The sequence below is a fragment of the Chiloscyllium punctatum genome, chromosome 24, assembly GCF_047496795.1.
Source record: "Chiloscyllium punctatum isolate Juve2018m chromosome 24, sChiPun1.3, whole genome shotgun sequence".
NCBI classification, from domain to species: Eukaryota; Metazoa; Chordata; class Chondrichthyes; order Orectolobiformes; family Hemiscylliidae; genus Chiloscyllium; species Chiloscyllium punctatum.
Window position 1 is genome coordinate 61,305,614 of NC_092762.1, and position 14,473 is coordinate 61,320,086.

The 14,473-nt window shown below is 41.2% G+C and overlaps 1 protein-coding gene across 4 annotated transcripts; it reads left to right on the top strand.

Moving 5' to 3' along the window:
• The first annotated feature begins 5,423 nt into the window (after nt 1–5,423).
• Nucleotides 5,424–13,448, top strand: LOC140494615 (C-C motif chemokine 20-like). Of its 4 annotated transcripts, none has more exons than XM_072593986.1 (6): nt 5,429–5,526; nt 5,724–5,853; nt 6,767–6,865; nt 9,692–9,815; nt 10,327–10,459; nt 11,695–13,448. In XM_072593986.1, exons 3-6 carry the CDS (start codon nt 6,802–6,804, stop codon nt 11,698–11,700), a joined length of 327 nt encoding a protein of 108 aa, XP_072450087.1. In that variant the 5' UTR covers nt 5,429–5,526; nt 5,724–5,853; nt 6,767–6,801; the 3' UTR covers nt 11,701–13,448. The 4 variants fall into 4 exon arrangements, with proteins under 4 accessions (XP_072450089.1, XP_072450087.1, XP_072450088.1 ...); XM_072593987.1 differs by having other exon boundaries at nt 6,770–6,865; XM_072593988.1 differs by lacking the exon at nt 5,724–5,853 and having other exon boundaries at nt 5,424–5,526.
• The last annotated feature ends 1,025 nt before the right edge of the window (nt 13,449–14,473 follow it).

Sequence of the window (14,473 nt, forward strand, 5' to 3'; positions counted from 1 at the left end):
CCTGAGCAATGCCTCTGCTGTAACCTCCAGATTCAAGAGGAAGACTCTTAAACAAATGCCAGTGTATTTCTTGTAGCCAGCCACAAGCGTTCAGGTAAAACTATATAAACGAACTTTGATAAACTGCACATTGTGTCTAGATGCTAAAAAGGATTTCTTCAAGACCAGTTTTCCCAATTCTTAAATGGCTAATGTTCCAAGGGAGGACAAAGGGAACTCTTCAAAAACACTCTGAAGCTCTGCTTGAAGTTCAGCAACATTAATCTGCATGACTGGGAGGAGCCCTGCTATCAAATGTTCTGAATGGAACAATGTATCCCATCAAACGGATTCAGACTTTGATCACAAAATCATATCAATTGTGACAGCAGCAGCAGATAAGAAAAGTAAGAGAAGCAAATCCTGCACTCTGTATCCCACCAGTTCATGGAACAGTTGCCTCATGCAGCAGAAATATGCCAGGTGAGAATTGGCATGTTCAATCACATGAAAACCCCGTGGGAGAAATTTACATTGTCCTTGAACTGAAGATTAACTGATGATGAAGGTAAAGAGCCTGGAACTTGAATATACATTAGCCTTCTTTACATCCATGTAACCATGTCATTACCTAATATAATCTTTCACAGAAAATGACTACAATGGTTCCAACTTTCATGAAGAATAAAGATGACAGTGCGAATGCCCAATCACTAGTCTGCAATATTGCTTCACCATCTTCTAAAGAAAATTATTTCCACATACTACAATAGAGAACTGTAGTATACGGAATTAAGTCTAACTGGGTAATATATTAAATATATAACATACCAACAGTGTATACTGACAGTGTACATCATTACCGAATTTGGTATATGTAACGTGATCTTGCTCTTTGCAGCCTTCTGGCAAGATGAAACCACTGGTTGCTTCATAAATAAAGTTAATAGTTTCCTTACCTCTGCAGACTGTATAAACATTCTTTTGCAGCACAAGGAGACCAAAAATATTATATGGTGACAGCAAACATCATATGCAATTCTCAGCCTTTATTAAAAATCCCCAAAAAGGTTGCAAGTACCAATCAAGCAAAAATGTGGCTGAATTGGTGCCAAAGATTTACGAGGTATTGTGTAACATCTGTCCTAGCTGCAAGTGTTCAGCTCAGTGTGCTACTGAATGCAAAGAGTGGCTTATAGATTGTAGCCCAGTGTGGCAAGGGATGAATGAAGAAATATTCTATGTATGAGGAAGTAAAAAAAACACTTGATACCTACTTGAACCTGTGAAAAAATACCAACATCTTGCAGGCTAAATTTAATAATCATATCGAGTGCCAAGGTGAGACTTTATCAATTATCTTTATAGACTTACACAGAGCTGTGCATTTGGCAGCTTAAAAGTAGAACTAGTGAGAAACAGCATTCTTGTTAAAAGTCTTTAATGAAGTCTTGTTTGAGCATTTGCAGTCAAATGATCACTTAGCATTAACAGAAGCCGTTCAACTGAGCAAATAAGCTCAGATCATGAAGCAAAACTGATTGATAATTCGGGGTGAGAGAGACAACATGCCCCAACAGTGAAGTATGTTAAGTTTAAAAGTAGAGAGGTGACCATACCAGAACAGGTAAGGTTGAAAAACATGCAGCCTAGTGCTATCAACGTGGCAGGAATTAAAAAACACCAGTGCAACCATTGTCCTCCCAATGAGGTCGAATGCCATTTTTACAAGAGAAGGGTTAATATCAAGCTGTGTGCTGCAGCTAGAAATAGCCCACAACAGGTGCCACAATTCATGAAGTCGAGATAGCTATCAATGTTATGGATATACATGTGTTTGGAGAGATCCAGGGGCCTGTGGAAGCTGCTAAAACTGCTGATATCCTGTAACGAGGGATGCTTTAAGTTAGGCACAGGTGCAGTAGTTTCAGTTCTTTTTGATGCTGTAGTGTTTGGAGAAAAGTTCTCTTCAGCCATTATGCATAAAATCACACTTAACAAGTGATATAGACACCAAGGTCATACAACAATTGAATGCAATGCTTCAATTTATATAGAGAGAAAAATCACTGGAATGATTTATGTGATCGTAAAGCAGAGCTGTTCACTCCTAAGGAGGAAAGTCAGCACTGACTTACAACTGATTTGTAGAGTACATGACCTGGAAGGCTGAGAAACAAGTCTAAAAATGTCAGAGCTGAATTTCCACAGCTGTTCACAGGATGAGGAAAGCTGAAGGCAGCATACTACATCACTCTACATTGTGATAGGAAGTTGGTCTGTCTGTTTATACCCAGAAAAGTTCCTCACCCACTTTTATGAAAGGTAGAAGAGCAAATTGGCTCTATCTTGAAACAACAGATTATGTCATCTGTGACTGAACCAACTAGCTGGGTTTTTGGGTAAGGACACTGTGGCTGGACCTAATGAACCTGCATTGATCTTACACAGCTGATCACAGCAGTTGAGTATGAAGTTCCTCTTAAGCTGCCTGTGGTTGAGAGTTTATCAAAATTGGGAAGGAGTACAATTTCAAGATGCAAGCTGTATTTTTGGCATCTATCCCTTGATGAAGGGTGAATGTTGTTCACAACCATTATGATACACTTGGAAGGTTTTGTTTCAAAAGATTATCCTTCAGTATCCATCAGTTCCAGAAATTTGCCAAGGGATGATGAGAAACATCTTAAAAGTGCTGGACAGAGTTGCACCTCACATGGGATAATGTTCTGATCCATGGATCCATTTAGACAGAACATGCCTCTAGAATTTGAGTTGTGCTGCGCTATCTACAGGAGACAAGAAGACATACACTCAACAACAAATGCAAATTCTCATTCCAACTGTCATATTCCTTTGTCGGTTCCTGTGCTATATGAGTTGACCCAGAAATCAAGAAATTTCCAACTCCTCAGAATGCTGACTGAGCTCCAGAGATTCATAGAGATGGTAAACCAAGCCAGAATGTTTTTACCAAACCTGTCTGTATGGAGTTTGCACATTCTCCCCGTGTCTGCGTGAGTTTCCTCAGGGTACTTTGGTTTCCTCCCACAGTCCAAAAGGTGTGCAGGTTAGGTGAATTGGCCATGCTAAATTGCCCATAGTGTTAGGTGTAGGGGAATGGGTCTGGGTGGGTTGCTTTTCGGAGGGTCGGTGTGGACTTGTTGGGCCGAAGGGCCTGTTTCCACACTGTAAGTAATCTAATCTAATCTAATCTAATCTAATCTAACTGCCATCATTGAGCCATGAAATCAGGACAACACATGGTGCTGGGAGTAAACACAATAGAGGTCTTTTAAAAAAAAATTGACAAAACTTTGATATCATCTGATAGCTTTGCTCACTGTGACACAGAGATATCCACCACCATTGCTATAGATGCATTTTTTACAGGACTGACAACTTTACTCTTTCAGAAAAAGAAAGATGGAAAGCATGGATCAGTTTACTGTGCATCTCACTCAATCTCAGAGACTGAACAGAGATGTGCAGTGATTGAGAAAGAAACATTTGCTGCCACATAGTTTCTGAAAAGGTTGCAAATGACAGCTTTGGCCTTAATTCAAGACCACAAAATGACACTCTTGAAATCTAAGGAATTAGCAAAGTTCCTTCATAAGTACAACAAATTAGGCTGAAGAGGATGAAATTTGATGCAAAAACAGAGTGTCTGCCAGAAACGCAGCAGAATATCATGGAAGCTTTGTCCAATATTCCTGTGGAAAGAACTGAGCAGGGATATAACTTTCACTAAAGAAGTGGAAACCTTTACAGTGATAATAGTCACAAGTTTACCTGCAACAATCTAGTGATTGAGTGAAGTTAGAGCTACACAGAAACCTGAAGAAGTATGTGCTGTGGGTCAGAGAGTACTGCATCTAAAAATGGTCAGCATACATGCCACACAACCTCAATCTCCGTAAAGGATGTAGTGGATGATTTATTTATTTATGATGAAGAATTGGTCATTCCAAGGATCAAAATATTGGACTGACTACACTGAGGAAATCTGAGTATGATGCTCTGTTTGGTGGTCAGGTCTGTTAGAATCACTGGACAGGATGATATCAAGTTGTAATACTAGTGCTACTCATCATCAGGAGGTAAGAGAGCTGCTGATGTAATCTTTCTTTCCATCTAGACCAGGGGAACATCTTGGAATGGACCTCTTTGAACACTGAGACAAGGGGTTCATGAGAATAGTAGATTAATACCCCAGATTGATAGAATTCTGCAAAATTATAGGATCACACATCTGAAGCAGTGATTACACCACTGAAAGAAATTTCTGCAATGCATGGAATCCCAGAACTTGTAAGTCTAGACAATGGACCATAGTGTGTCAATGAGTACTTTAAAGCATCCACAATACTCTATCATAGGGATGTGTCCTTGCTGCCAACTCACTAGGTCACTCTCAACCAATGGTGAAGCTGAAAGAGATGTGTTTACAGTGAAGACAACACTGAAGAAGAATGGTGTGATTCAACTTGCAAATCTAAGCTATCATTTCACCTCATCTCAGTCTGAGATAGCTTACCCCGTATCCTGAAACTGCAACCCCTGTCTGCGAGAAACAATATCTTTGCATCCAGTATGTCTAGCCCCATCAGAATTTTATACGTTTCCATGAGATCCCTGCTCACTCCTCTAAGCTCCATTAAATACAGGTCCAGTTGATTCAATCTCTCCTCAAACAACACACCTACAATCTCAGGAATCAGTCTGGTGAACTTTGCTGCAGTCCCTCTATGGCAAGTCTCTTTTTTTTTAGTAAGGTGACAAAAACTGTGCACAGTATTCCAAGTATCTTCTCACCCAAGCCCCATACAGCTGCAGTAATATTTCCTTGTGCCCTGACTCAACCCTTTAGCAAGTAAGGTCAAAACACAATTTGCCTTCTGACTGCTTGCTGCACCTGCATACTCTCTGTCAGTGACTGGGATACCCAGGTTTATTTAAGTATTTATCATTTCTGCAGTAAAGCCTGAGAAAGGTTCAGCCTGAACTCCAGGCAGTAAATCCTGATGCACATGTGAGTAAAACATATGCTCACCAAAGGAGCTACCTCAATCCAAAATGACTAACTCAGATGGCCAGGGGTTGGCCATCTTTGCAGATTAGTGAAGTGGGAATAGAGGTTTCTGGAGTGCAGTTCAATATTAGACTTTAGATTCCAGTGACACTATTCAACTGAGAGGAACCTTTAAAGAAGGTGTCTATTAATGAGTGGAACAGGATCTGTTTCCAGTTGTATCGGGATACCTGTCAGACTTCACAATGTTCAGTAACTGAACCCAGCTTCGCTTGGCTGCATTATAATCGCTCCTTTGGGAATGTTATGCTTGATAAAAAAAACGTTGTGCACAGCAAGCCGTGCAGTAAAAGCTGGAGTTCTGACAGTAGTGTAGGCTGATCAAACCTTCAGCAGATTGTCAGGCTGTTTGTTGTAGGGGCGGAGCTAGCCAGATTTATAAAAGGAAAGTTTCTTCTGTCCCTATAAGACTCACGAGTCCTCCATGGAAAAGGAAGGAACGACATAGTAAGGTAAGACAAAATTCTAATGTTACTTGATTGATGAGCACAGCCAGGGATTTTTATAGATAATTGGCCCAAGCTTCACTTGATTTTATTGTGACATACACTCCTCGTATAAGTGACACGTTCACTCTATTTCCACTGAGGTGTTCTGTTGAATTTAATATTTTTAGATCAAAATAAGCATGTTGTCCCTCTGTTCTCAGATTTGCAAAGAATTGCTGAAACGGCACATACCAAATCAGATTGGCTGAGCTTCGAGGAAAGTGAGCACAGCCTGGGATAGGAGTTTAATCTGGAGCCCAACCCTGCCACCTTTGAACAGCCAATTCCAAGGTGGGCTCAGCTGAGGAAAGGGAGGTCAGAGGTTGCAACTCTTTGCTCCTTCAGGCCGGGAATAAACCTGAGAGCAAAGCAATTCTGTTGACATTGACAAAGTCAGAAGTTAGACGACACCAGGTTAGAGTCCAACGGGTTAGAATCACAAGCTCGACACAAGTGGTGTTCACCTCAGTGAAGTGCTCACTTAATCTGACGAAGGAGCAGCGCTTCTAAAGCGTGTGATTTCAAATAAACCCTGTTGCACCATAACCTGGTGTCATCTGGTCTCTGACCTTGCCCACCCCAGTCGAACAGTGTCGTTGATATTAATTGGGAAGGAAGAACTGGGGGTGATAGGAAGCATGCAAACTGATGAAAACAATCTACATCAACACCCCCATCAATCATAGCCCAACACATGACCATCAAGCGCTGACACCAAACCTGTTTGATTAGGGAACCCTACTCTATATTGTGAATTTCTGCAAAACTTCCAGTGCTCCCTCTCCTCCTCCCTACTGCCTACTTATTATAAAACAAAGTAAAACACTATTGAATGAAATAATACTACTTGTTAAATATAACAGCTATATATATATTATATATATGAAACATTTGGTAGTTTTCAAGTGAACAGAAGATTCTGCAAAAACCCTTTATCAATGCTTGGACAACTCTTGGGTTCTGGGAAACCTTGATTGAAAAGCACTGCCTAGGGTCTTAGGAATACTACTGAGGGATTCCGAGTCCATCACCCAAGAAAGGAGTGAGAGGAAAGTGCTCACTAAACAGTGTAGAAAGTCAACAGAGATCCTCCAGGCCAATGTCTGCTATGATTCACACCACAACAGGAAAGCAATCAATGAAAATAAGGAGTTTCTGGGAATGAGTCCAGCTTTTACAGGACTGCAATGTTGTCTTTATCTAGTAGCTGTCCTGTGGATTCACACTTGAGGGGAAAAGATGAGGTTCCAGCTTGTGGCCCTAGTTCTGATGGCAGTCTGCTTCTACCTGAGCACTGCGCAAGGTAAGAGTTTCACAACAATGTTTTCATCTTCAAAATTTCACTTTTGAAATTTCAAAAACCAAGCTGTTTCTAAGTTCATTTATTGTTGAAAGTGTGTGTGTGTAGTATATATGTGTGTGAGTGTGTGTAAAACCGCTATTCATTTAGGATTCCTTCTCTGGAAATGTGTAAGGGAGGTTGACAATTGTGTGTCTCAGTGGCAGTCCCTCACAGATGAAGATGACTCTCTTCCACTCTTGGAGTGTGTCTGGTGCATTGAGGCTCAGGTTTTCTGCTAAAGCTGTGATTAACCAGTCAGTAGAACAAAGAGTTTTGTTGAATATTACTTTAAGGGCTGTAGTTAGGGATATGATCATCTATCTTCCTGTACTAATCGATAGGGGGGTAAATATTTGTCTTTGCTGCCCCAGTGGAGGGGGGGTGGGGGGAGGTCAGTAGTGGTGTTTGCTCAATTCCTATTGATGATGGAATTGTGGTTTATGTTATGTAACTGCATTGACCCAGCGATTTTGAGGCATTCTTTCAAATTTAGGAAAGGATGTATTGTGTCCAGCATTGGCAGCAGGAGACAATCTCAGCACCCTAACTTCACTGTGGTGATGTTAAAAAGAGTGCTGCAGGAACTGGCAGTTGTGGGTGGGGGGTAGGGTTTACTGGTGCTGGGTCCTGCAGGGATCTCAAATAGCCACCTCAGAGAACCTGAACCTGCTTGTTACAGGGCAGTGAACACCTCTCATTTGCTGTTTCCTCAGGCATTGGAGATTTGTGGCTGCTGTTCTGGCAATATTACTGACTGGGCTCTGTTGTGGACCTTTTATTAATGGCTTCATTGTCTTGGCACCTGGCACGGATAACAGAATTGGTTCAAATGTGTTCTCACTCAATTTACAGAATAATAGTCAAACAAGGCATTTTGAAATTTTTCCTACCGTTCAAAGGGCTCGATGGTGATTCTACCTTTTTTTGTCTTGGGGATGGGGGACTTGAAGTTTGAAATTTTCATCTCTCATATTGCTTGCTCTGGTTAGACATATTTCAGGAGGTTTTGTCACATGATCATTCCCAATCTGTCCATCCTACCGAGTCAATTAACCATTTTCACTCCACTGTCAACATTTTTCAATATAGGAGATTAATTTGGGTCCTAACAGAGTCAGTGTAGAGAGGCTGTTTCCAAATGTGGATGGTCTAGAATCACAGGACATAATCTCAGTTTAAGGGGTCTCCCAGTTAGGACAGAGAATGAGGAGGAATTCCTTCTTCAGGGCACAGTGAATCTGTGGAAGAGCTATCAGTGTTGGGTCATTAAGTATATTCAAGGCTGAGATAAGTAGACCTTTAATCAGTAAGGGATAAGTGAATTAGGATTAGATTAGATTCCCTACAGAGTGGAAACAGGCCCTTCGGCCCAACAAGTCCACACCGACCCTCCGAAGAGTACCCCACCCAGACCCATTTCCCTCTGACTAATGCACCTAACACTATGGACAATTTAGCATGGCCAATTCACCTGACCTGCACATCTTTGGAATGTGGAAGGAAACCGGAGCACCCGGGGGAAACCTGCGCACGCACGAGGAGAATGTGCAAATTCCACACAGACGTTGCCTGAGGCTGGAATCGAACCTGGGACTCTGGTACTTTGAGGCAGCAGTGCTAACCACCGAGCCATTGTGCCACCCTTAATAGGGAATAGGGATAATAGGGAAAATGTAGGAATGTGATCTCATTCAGTGGTGGAACAGACTTTGATGGCTGAATGGCCTTCTTCTGCCCTTGTATCCTAGAATCTTACGGTCTAATTTTTGTAACTAATGAATGGAAATGTGCATTGGAAAGAAGATAAACAATAACACATTGTTCCAATGTTTCATATGGACATTTTCACCTGAGCTGATTGCATCAGGAATAATCTTTCATTCCCGAAGTGGTGCGTCTACCGACAGTTTTTGGCTGATGCATGCAGTGATATAAATGCCAATAATCTCTCAGTACCTCATTATTCTTCTTGTGTAGGCAAACTACTTAACCAAGTGAAGCATCACAGTGCGAGCAAGTCTGAATTAGACCTCATCTGATAACCCCATTCCAAAGAACTGCTTGGATGGTGATCAACACCACAAATCCTGGCCAATTCCACCCTCACTTTATCCCAGCTACAGCATTTTCTATCTTGCTTGATTTTACTAAAATCAAACCCAGCACTAACACAAGCATTTTGTTTAAAATTAGTTGATCAAATGATGCCAAACACAGTAATGCTGGTCCTGTTTTCAACATTTCGGTTGTCACCAGTAACAAGACATGAGTTACTAAAACATTACAATGTTTATCTGGCAGCTTCACATCTCTGACTCTTTTTAACAATAATGACAACTGATTCAAAATAGAAGTCTGGCTGTGAAAAAAGCCTTAAGGCATTAGTTAAGATACAGGTCGTTAATAGAGGCATACACTGTGTTATATTGTATTCAGTAGTGTCAATAGGTCGAGCAGGAGATGGGTCTCAGATCATAGACCATGTGAGATTTAAAAAAAAGCAGTTGAAATCTGTGCAATAGATTATCAAAGTCAATTTCACCAGATAAGGTGACTACCAGCAATTAAGAAAACCATCTTGGCTTATAATCATCAGAAGAAAGGGGTAATGTGTCACATTAGCAGTGATAATACAGTAGTTAATGAAATTTTAAGAAGTGATGTAATGACATTAAGTAGAACCACACATTGCCACTGGAAATGCAGAGTGAAGGGAGTTTCAAATTCGCCTGTTAGTCTGAAACGGTTGCTATTATTTGACTAGTATAACCCTTTACCTTTTAACAGTAAACTGGATTGAAGACTGCTGCTTGAAATATGCCAAAGTAAAGCATCACCACGCAATCCAGAAGAATGCCATCAGTTACCGAGAACAGACCACGGGTGGAAGCTGCAACTTGCATGCCATAGTGTAAGTCCAAAATCTCCACATATACAGTACACAGCCTAATTCCCTGGCCATTCAGACCAGGTCGGTATCTGGTGTCTCTACTATTACAAGAGTATATTTATCACTTTCAGCTTTTATTTTCTTAAATCTATGTTAGTACAACCCTCTCTGCAAATCCTTGCGGTGGAAAAAGTGGAAAATATTTGGAAAGATGATAAGACTTTCAGACTGTATTTTTCATGACCTTCTGCCCCCAGGACTAAAATGGGATAGAGTCATAGTCTGACTGTGTCCCCCTCATAACATCAGACTGTGATTTCCCTTCCTCCTCCCTTGTGTTACTTTATGACCCCCATCTGTCAGACTGTGCATATCCCCCCAATGTCTGACTGTACTACTTGGGTCAGGCTGTGCCCACCCTGTTAGACTGTGACCCATACCTCTTGGGTCAGACTGAATTTCTGTCTTCCTCCAACCCCTGACAGTCTTTAATATTATGTTACAATTGTTCCATCTTTGTCCATTTCTTCAGCCTGAATTTGAAGCGTGCTACCATTTGTGTGAATCCAAATGACAGTTGGGTGAAAAACACTATTGCCATGATAAAGAATAAAAAACACCGAAGAAGATGCAGGGGTCTTGCTAAACCCTGCAAAAATCTGAAAGTAAGTGGCAAAATGTACAGGAGTCCGGATAATAACTCAGTGGGACAATGGGTGATGCAGATACACTGACAAGGAACATGTAGTTTCAGGATGCACTGAGTCTATGGAATCCAGCTGTATGGAATCCAAGTCAATGGAAAGCTCAGTGGGTGGTTCAGGGACATGGCATCCTGGAATCCAATGCTCAGGCAGTCAATTTAAAAGGTTATAATAAATGCACTAGGTGACCACCAGTATTGCTCATGAATGTGGGGCTACAATCTAGGTGAAATTGATGGGTTCAGGGCTATTGTACGTGCAGTCTATCCTGACTTGAGTACCAGAAAGTTGTTGCTATGGCACTGATCGTTTGGTGTATCTGTGGGGCAGTCCAAAATCACCTCATTTCCACATCTTGACTACATGAAGGGGAGGTCCAGGCAATTTGCTCACTCGGTGTGTCAGAAAATCCAGCAGGTCAGTTGGGCTGCATGAAGCCAAGGGGCTGATAACGTGACAAAAAGAAGTTGAATTCTCTTCAGGAGGTCTGGACCATCATTAGATGATTGGCTGTGACGATGATGGTGGTGTTTGAGACGTGGGAAACATTTGGAAATTAGGTTTGCTCGTCCTGCCCCTTCTTTTCTCCTAAAGCTTTAGAGGGAATGGACAATGTCGCTGGGTCACATAAGGTTCCCCATAAAATTCATGATCTCAAACTGGATCTTTCTGTCGAGAGGATTTGGTTCTATTTCCTGCAGAGATCCAGGAATGACATGGTCAGAGCTGCAGAGATGTCATCTTGAATCCATTTAATGGTAGAGGTATGCAGGAATGTTCTGGAAGGGCTACAAAGATGTGGTCAGATTGTACCATTAATTTGGGTGCATCTCTTTCTGTCACGTCACTATTTCCTCATAGTCATAATGTTTGCCCACAAATTAAATGCACAACTCTTAAACTGAGAAGTAAAGTCTCAATCCAGAGTGAGATTGCTGTGATAAAATTCATGTGATGCTATGGGAAGATTGACCCTTGGTGCTGAGGAATTCTGACTCTCACCTTCTTATAAATTTGTTGTAAATGTAATAGAATGCATTTTAGTTTGATAGCGAGTTGAAATGGATAAGGATTACTTTGACTGCTGTTTTATTCATTTGGGGCAGATCCTAATAAGAAGGGATACTGCCTACACCATTGCATGCAGATAATCTTACAATGACTTTCTGAAAGTCAACTCTCTTTATATTTTTCAGCATTAGTCAAGCTCTGAGCAACAGGGAGGATGGAAGCTAATCCATTACCCTTCCAACCCCTGAAGCCGCTCCTTTTCTGCCATCTGACTTTGAATCAAGGCTGAAGTGATTGCATGTGGCTGTACTGAAAGCAGCTGCACCAGTAAATTATAATTCAGAAAAATCTAACTCCCGACTAAAGAGGATAACACAGGAAAGGTGCTATTGGAATGCAGACACTATCACCAGCAACACCATTATCAATTAACCACCATACACTTTAATTATAATTATTAAACTGCAAAACTATTCATTCTATTTAATTGCAGACAGCTCCACTGTGATCTGTTGGTGTACGTTATTATTTTCTGTAATGCTTTTCTTTGTTAGCTGGTTGATCTGTACAATTCACTCCAAGGAAAATCAATATTACCGACACGACAGTCAGGTAGCAATCAAAAATCCAGTTATTACAGGGATCCAAAAGGATAGATAAAGCTTTGCATTTTGCCCAAGGGATTGAAAGCAGGCCATTCTCTGCTACAGCCAGCTAATTAAGATGGTGGTTGACTTGGTCCAACAAACAAATTTCATGGCATCATGGGGCTCTTTTTACTGGAAGGGTAAAAGCATTTGCTAAATGGGAGCTGTCTTAATGAGACATTGTTTAGGCCTTTTTGATAGTCCAGATTTATCACACCATTTTTCTCCCAATTTTTGATTACCATAATCTGAATTCACTTAGAAGTGATAACCTGTAGGGTGAGCATCCCAGAGGTGGTTAGAAATAATGTTCTTTGAGCAATGTATGGAAACTCCGCACAGTCACATACACTGTAGGTGAGGAATTCTCTGGATGGTCCCCAGTGGCTCGCTCAGTAACCAATGGGAAGGCTCACAGGCTCTTGCCCATGGTATCTGGTGGTCTTGGTGGAGCAGGTCCAGTGGAGGAGGAATTACCTTCACTTACAGTGGGTAATCACAACTTGCCCTCTCATCCCTCTCTTATGCAGCAACTGCACTACTCTGCCAGGTCTCATGTCCACCTTCCACTTCTCATCCAGATCAAGATGGCTGTGACCCTTTCTCCTGGTGCTTCCTTTAAGTTGAGTTCCATCTGAAGACCTCAAAGAATTTCTATCATGCATTTGTGATGTTTTGACAAAGATTGCTTGAAAGTCTCCTAATCTATTTGAGATTATCTTCACAGCTCCAGCAGAAATGAGTGTGAAACATCAATGTATCAGTCAACCCCTTAGTGAGCTTCTGGGTGGTCTAGTGCAGCTATCCACTCATGATTTTTTTAACCACAATGATTTCTGGTCTTTAACGGGTTCAGTTGGCATTTTGGCTCAAGATCACAACATGACCACCTTGAAAGATCATTAATGCCTGCACATGCTGCTGAAAATTGTCCTCACTGTTTCAGATTTTTAATTGAGGCAGAAGCGTTCCCACACAGCCAATGTTTAACAGAACTCAGAAGCATCTTCTCACAACAGTGACAACAATAGCAACTGCAGCTTTTCCACTCTCATTCCAGAAGTCAGTTAAGAGTTTATCGCTGCAGCGTTCACTGGGATGCAGAGTAAGCCAGACCCTCTGTCTGAAGGTAGCAAGTAACCCAAAATTGTGGTCACTTAGTCTGATGTCTATGTTAAAATTGATTTTGATTATCTAGAAGCTTTATGTAGAGTATGGCTGCTGAAATAACCTCGATTATATACATGTTAAGATTGTTTCTGTGCTTCAATAAATTTTGAACTTTTCTAAAATCTAGTTGCATGAGTGTTCCCTCCAATTTGCATTCCGTGCAAAAACTAGAACGAGAAATCACAACAAATCATAAATGGCCCGCATACAAAGTTTCTGCCTTCGATTTTATTTTATTTATTTATTGTTACATGGTACCTAAGTATAGTGAAAAGCTTTGTTTATGAGCAGTACAGGCAGCTTATAGTAAGCAAGGTCATACAGATCATAAGGTGAAAAAAAAACTTAGGAGCATAAAATTATATTGTCCAGGGCATCAACATTACCAAGATCAGGGTTCTTTGAAGTCAGAGCATCCATTCATCAGTCTAATAATGGCTGGGAAGAAGTTGTTCCTGAACCTGCTGGTGTGTGTGGTTGAGTGTGTACCTTCTGCTTGAGAGAAGAGGTTATAAGAGAGCATTGCCAGGGTACGAAGAATCTTTGATGATATTGGCAGCCTTTCCGTGCCAGCGAGCCATGTAACTGGAGTCCATGGATGGAAGGTTGACTTCTGCAATGGTCTAGGCTGTGCACACAACCTTCTGTAGTTTTGTTTGGTCCTGGGCAGAGCAGTTACCCTACCAGGCCATTATGCCAAAACAAATTATGACTTGAAAGTGTAGCAAGAAGTTGGATTTTGTAATTTAAGTCTATATCCTATCACTACTGCCTTTCTCTGACCTTGGGTCCTTATCAGCTCTGCATTACTGTTTGACCCATACAGTACGACTGTACTTTGTACCTTGTTAGGTTATAGTTGCCTATCCCCTGGATTACTGTTTTGTTCACACTAGGTCAGTATTACTACTACATTCTTTTCGACCCTGAAATATTCCGGGCCTTTAACAGGAAAGTGAGATGTTGGCCAGGGAACATGCCTGTGTGTTGAAATGGCAGGCAACTAGAAGCTTGGGGTCACTGTTGTGGACAGAATGTAGAAGTTCTGCAAAGTGCTTGCTCAGTCAGCATAGAGGAGATCACATTGTGATCAGTGAATACAAGAGACGAGATAGAGTGAAGTGCAAGTTAATCACTGATTTGCCTG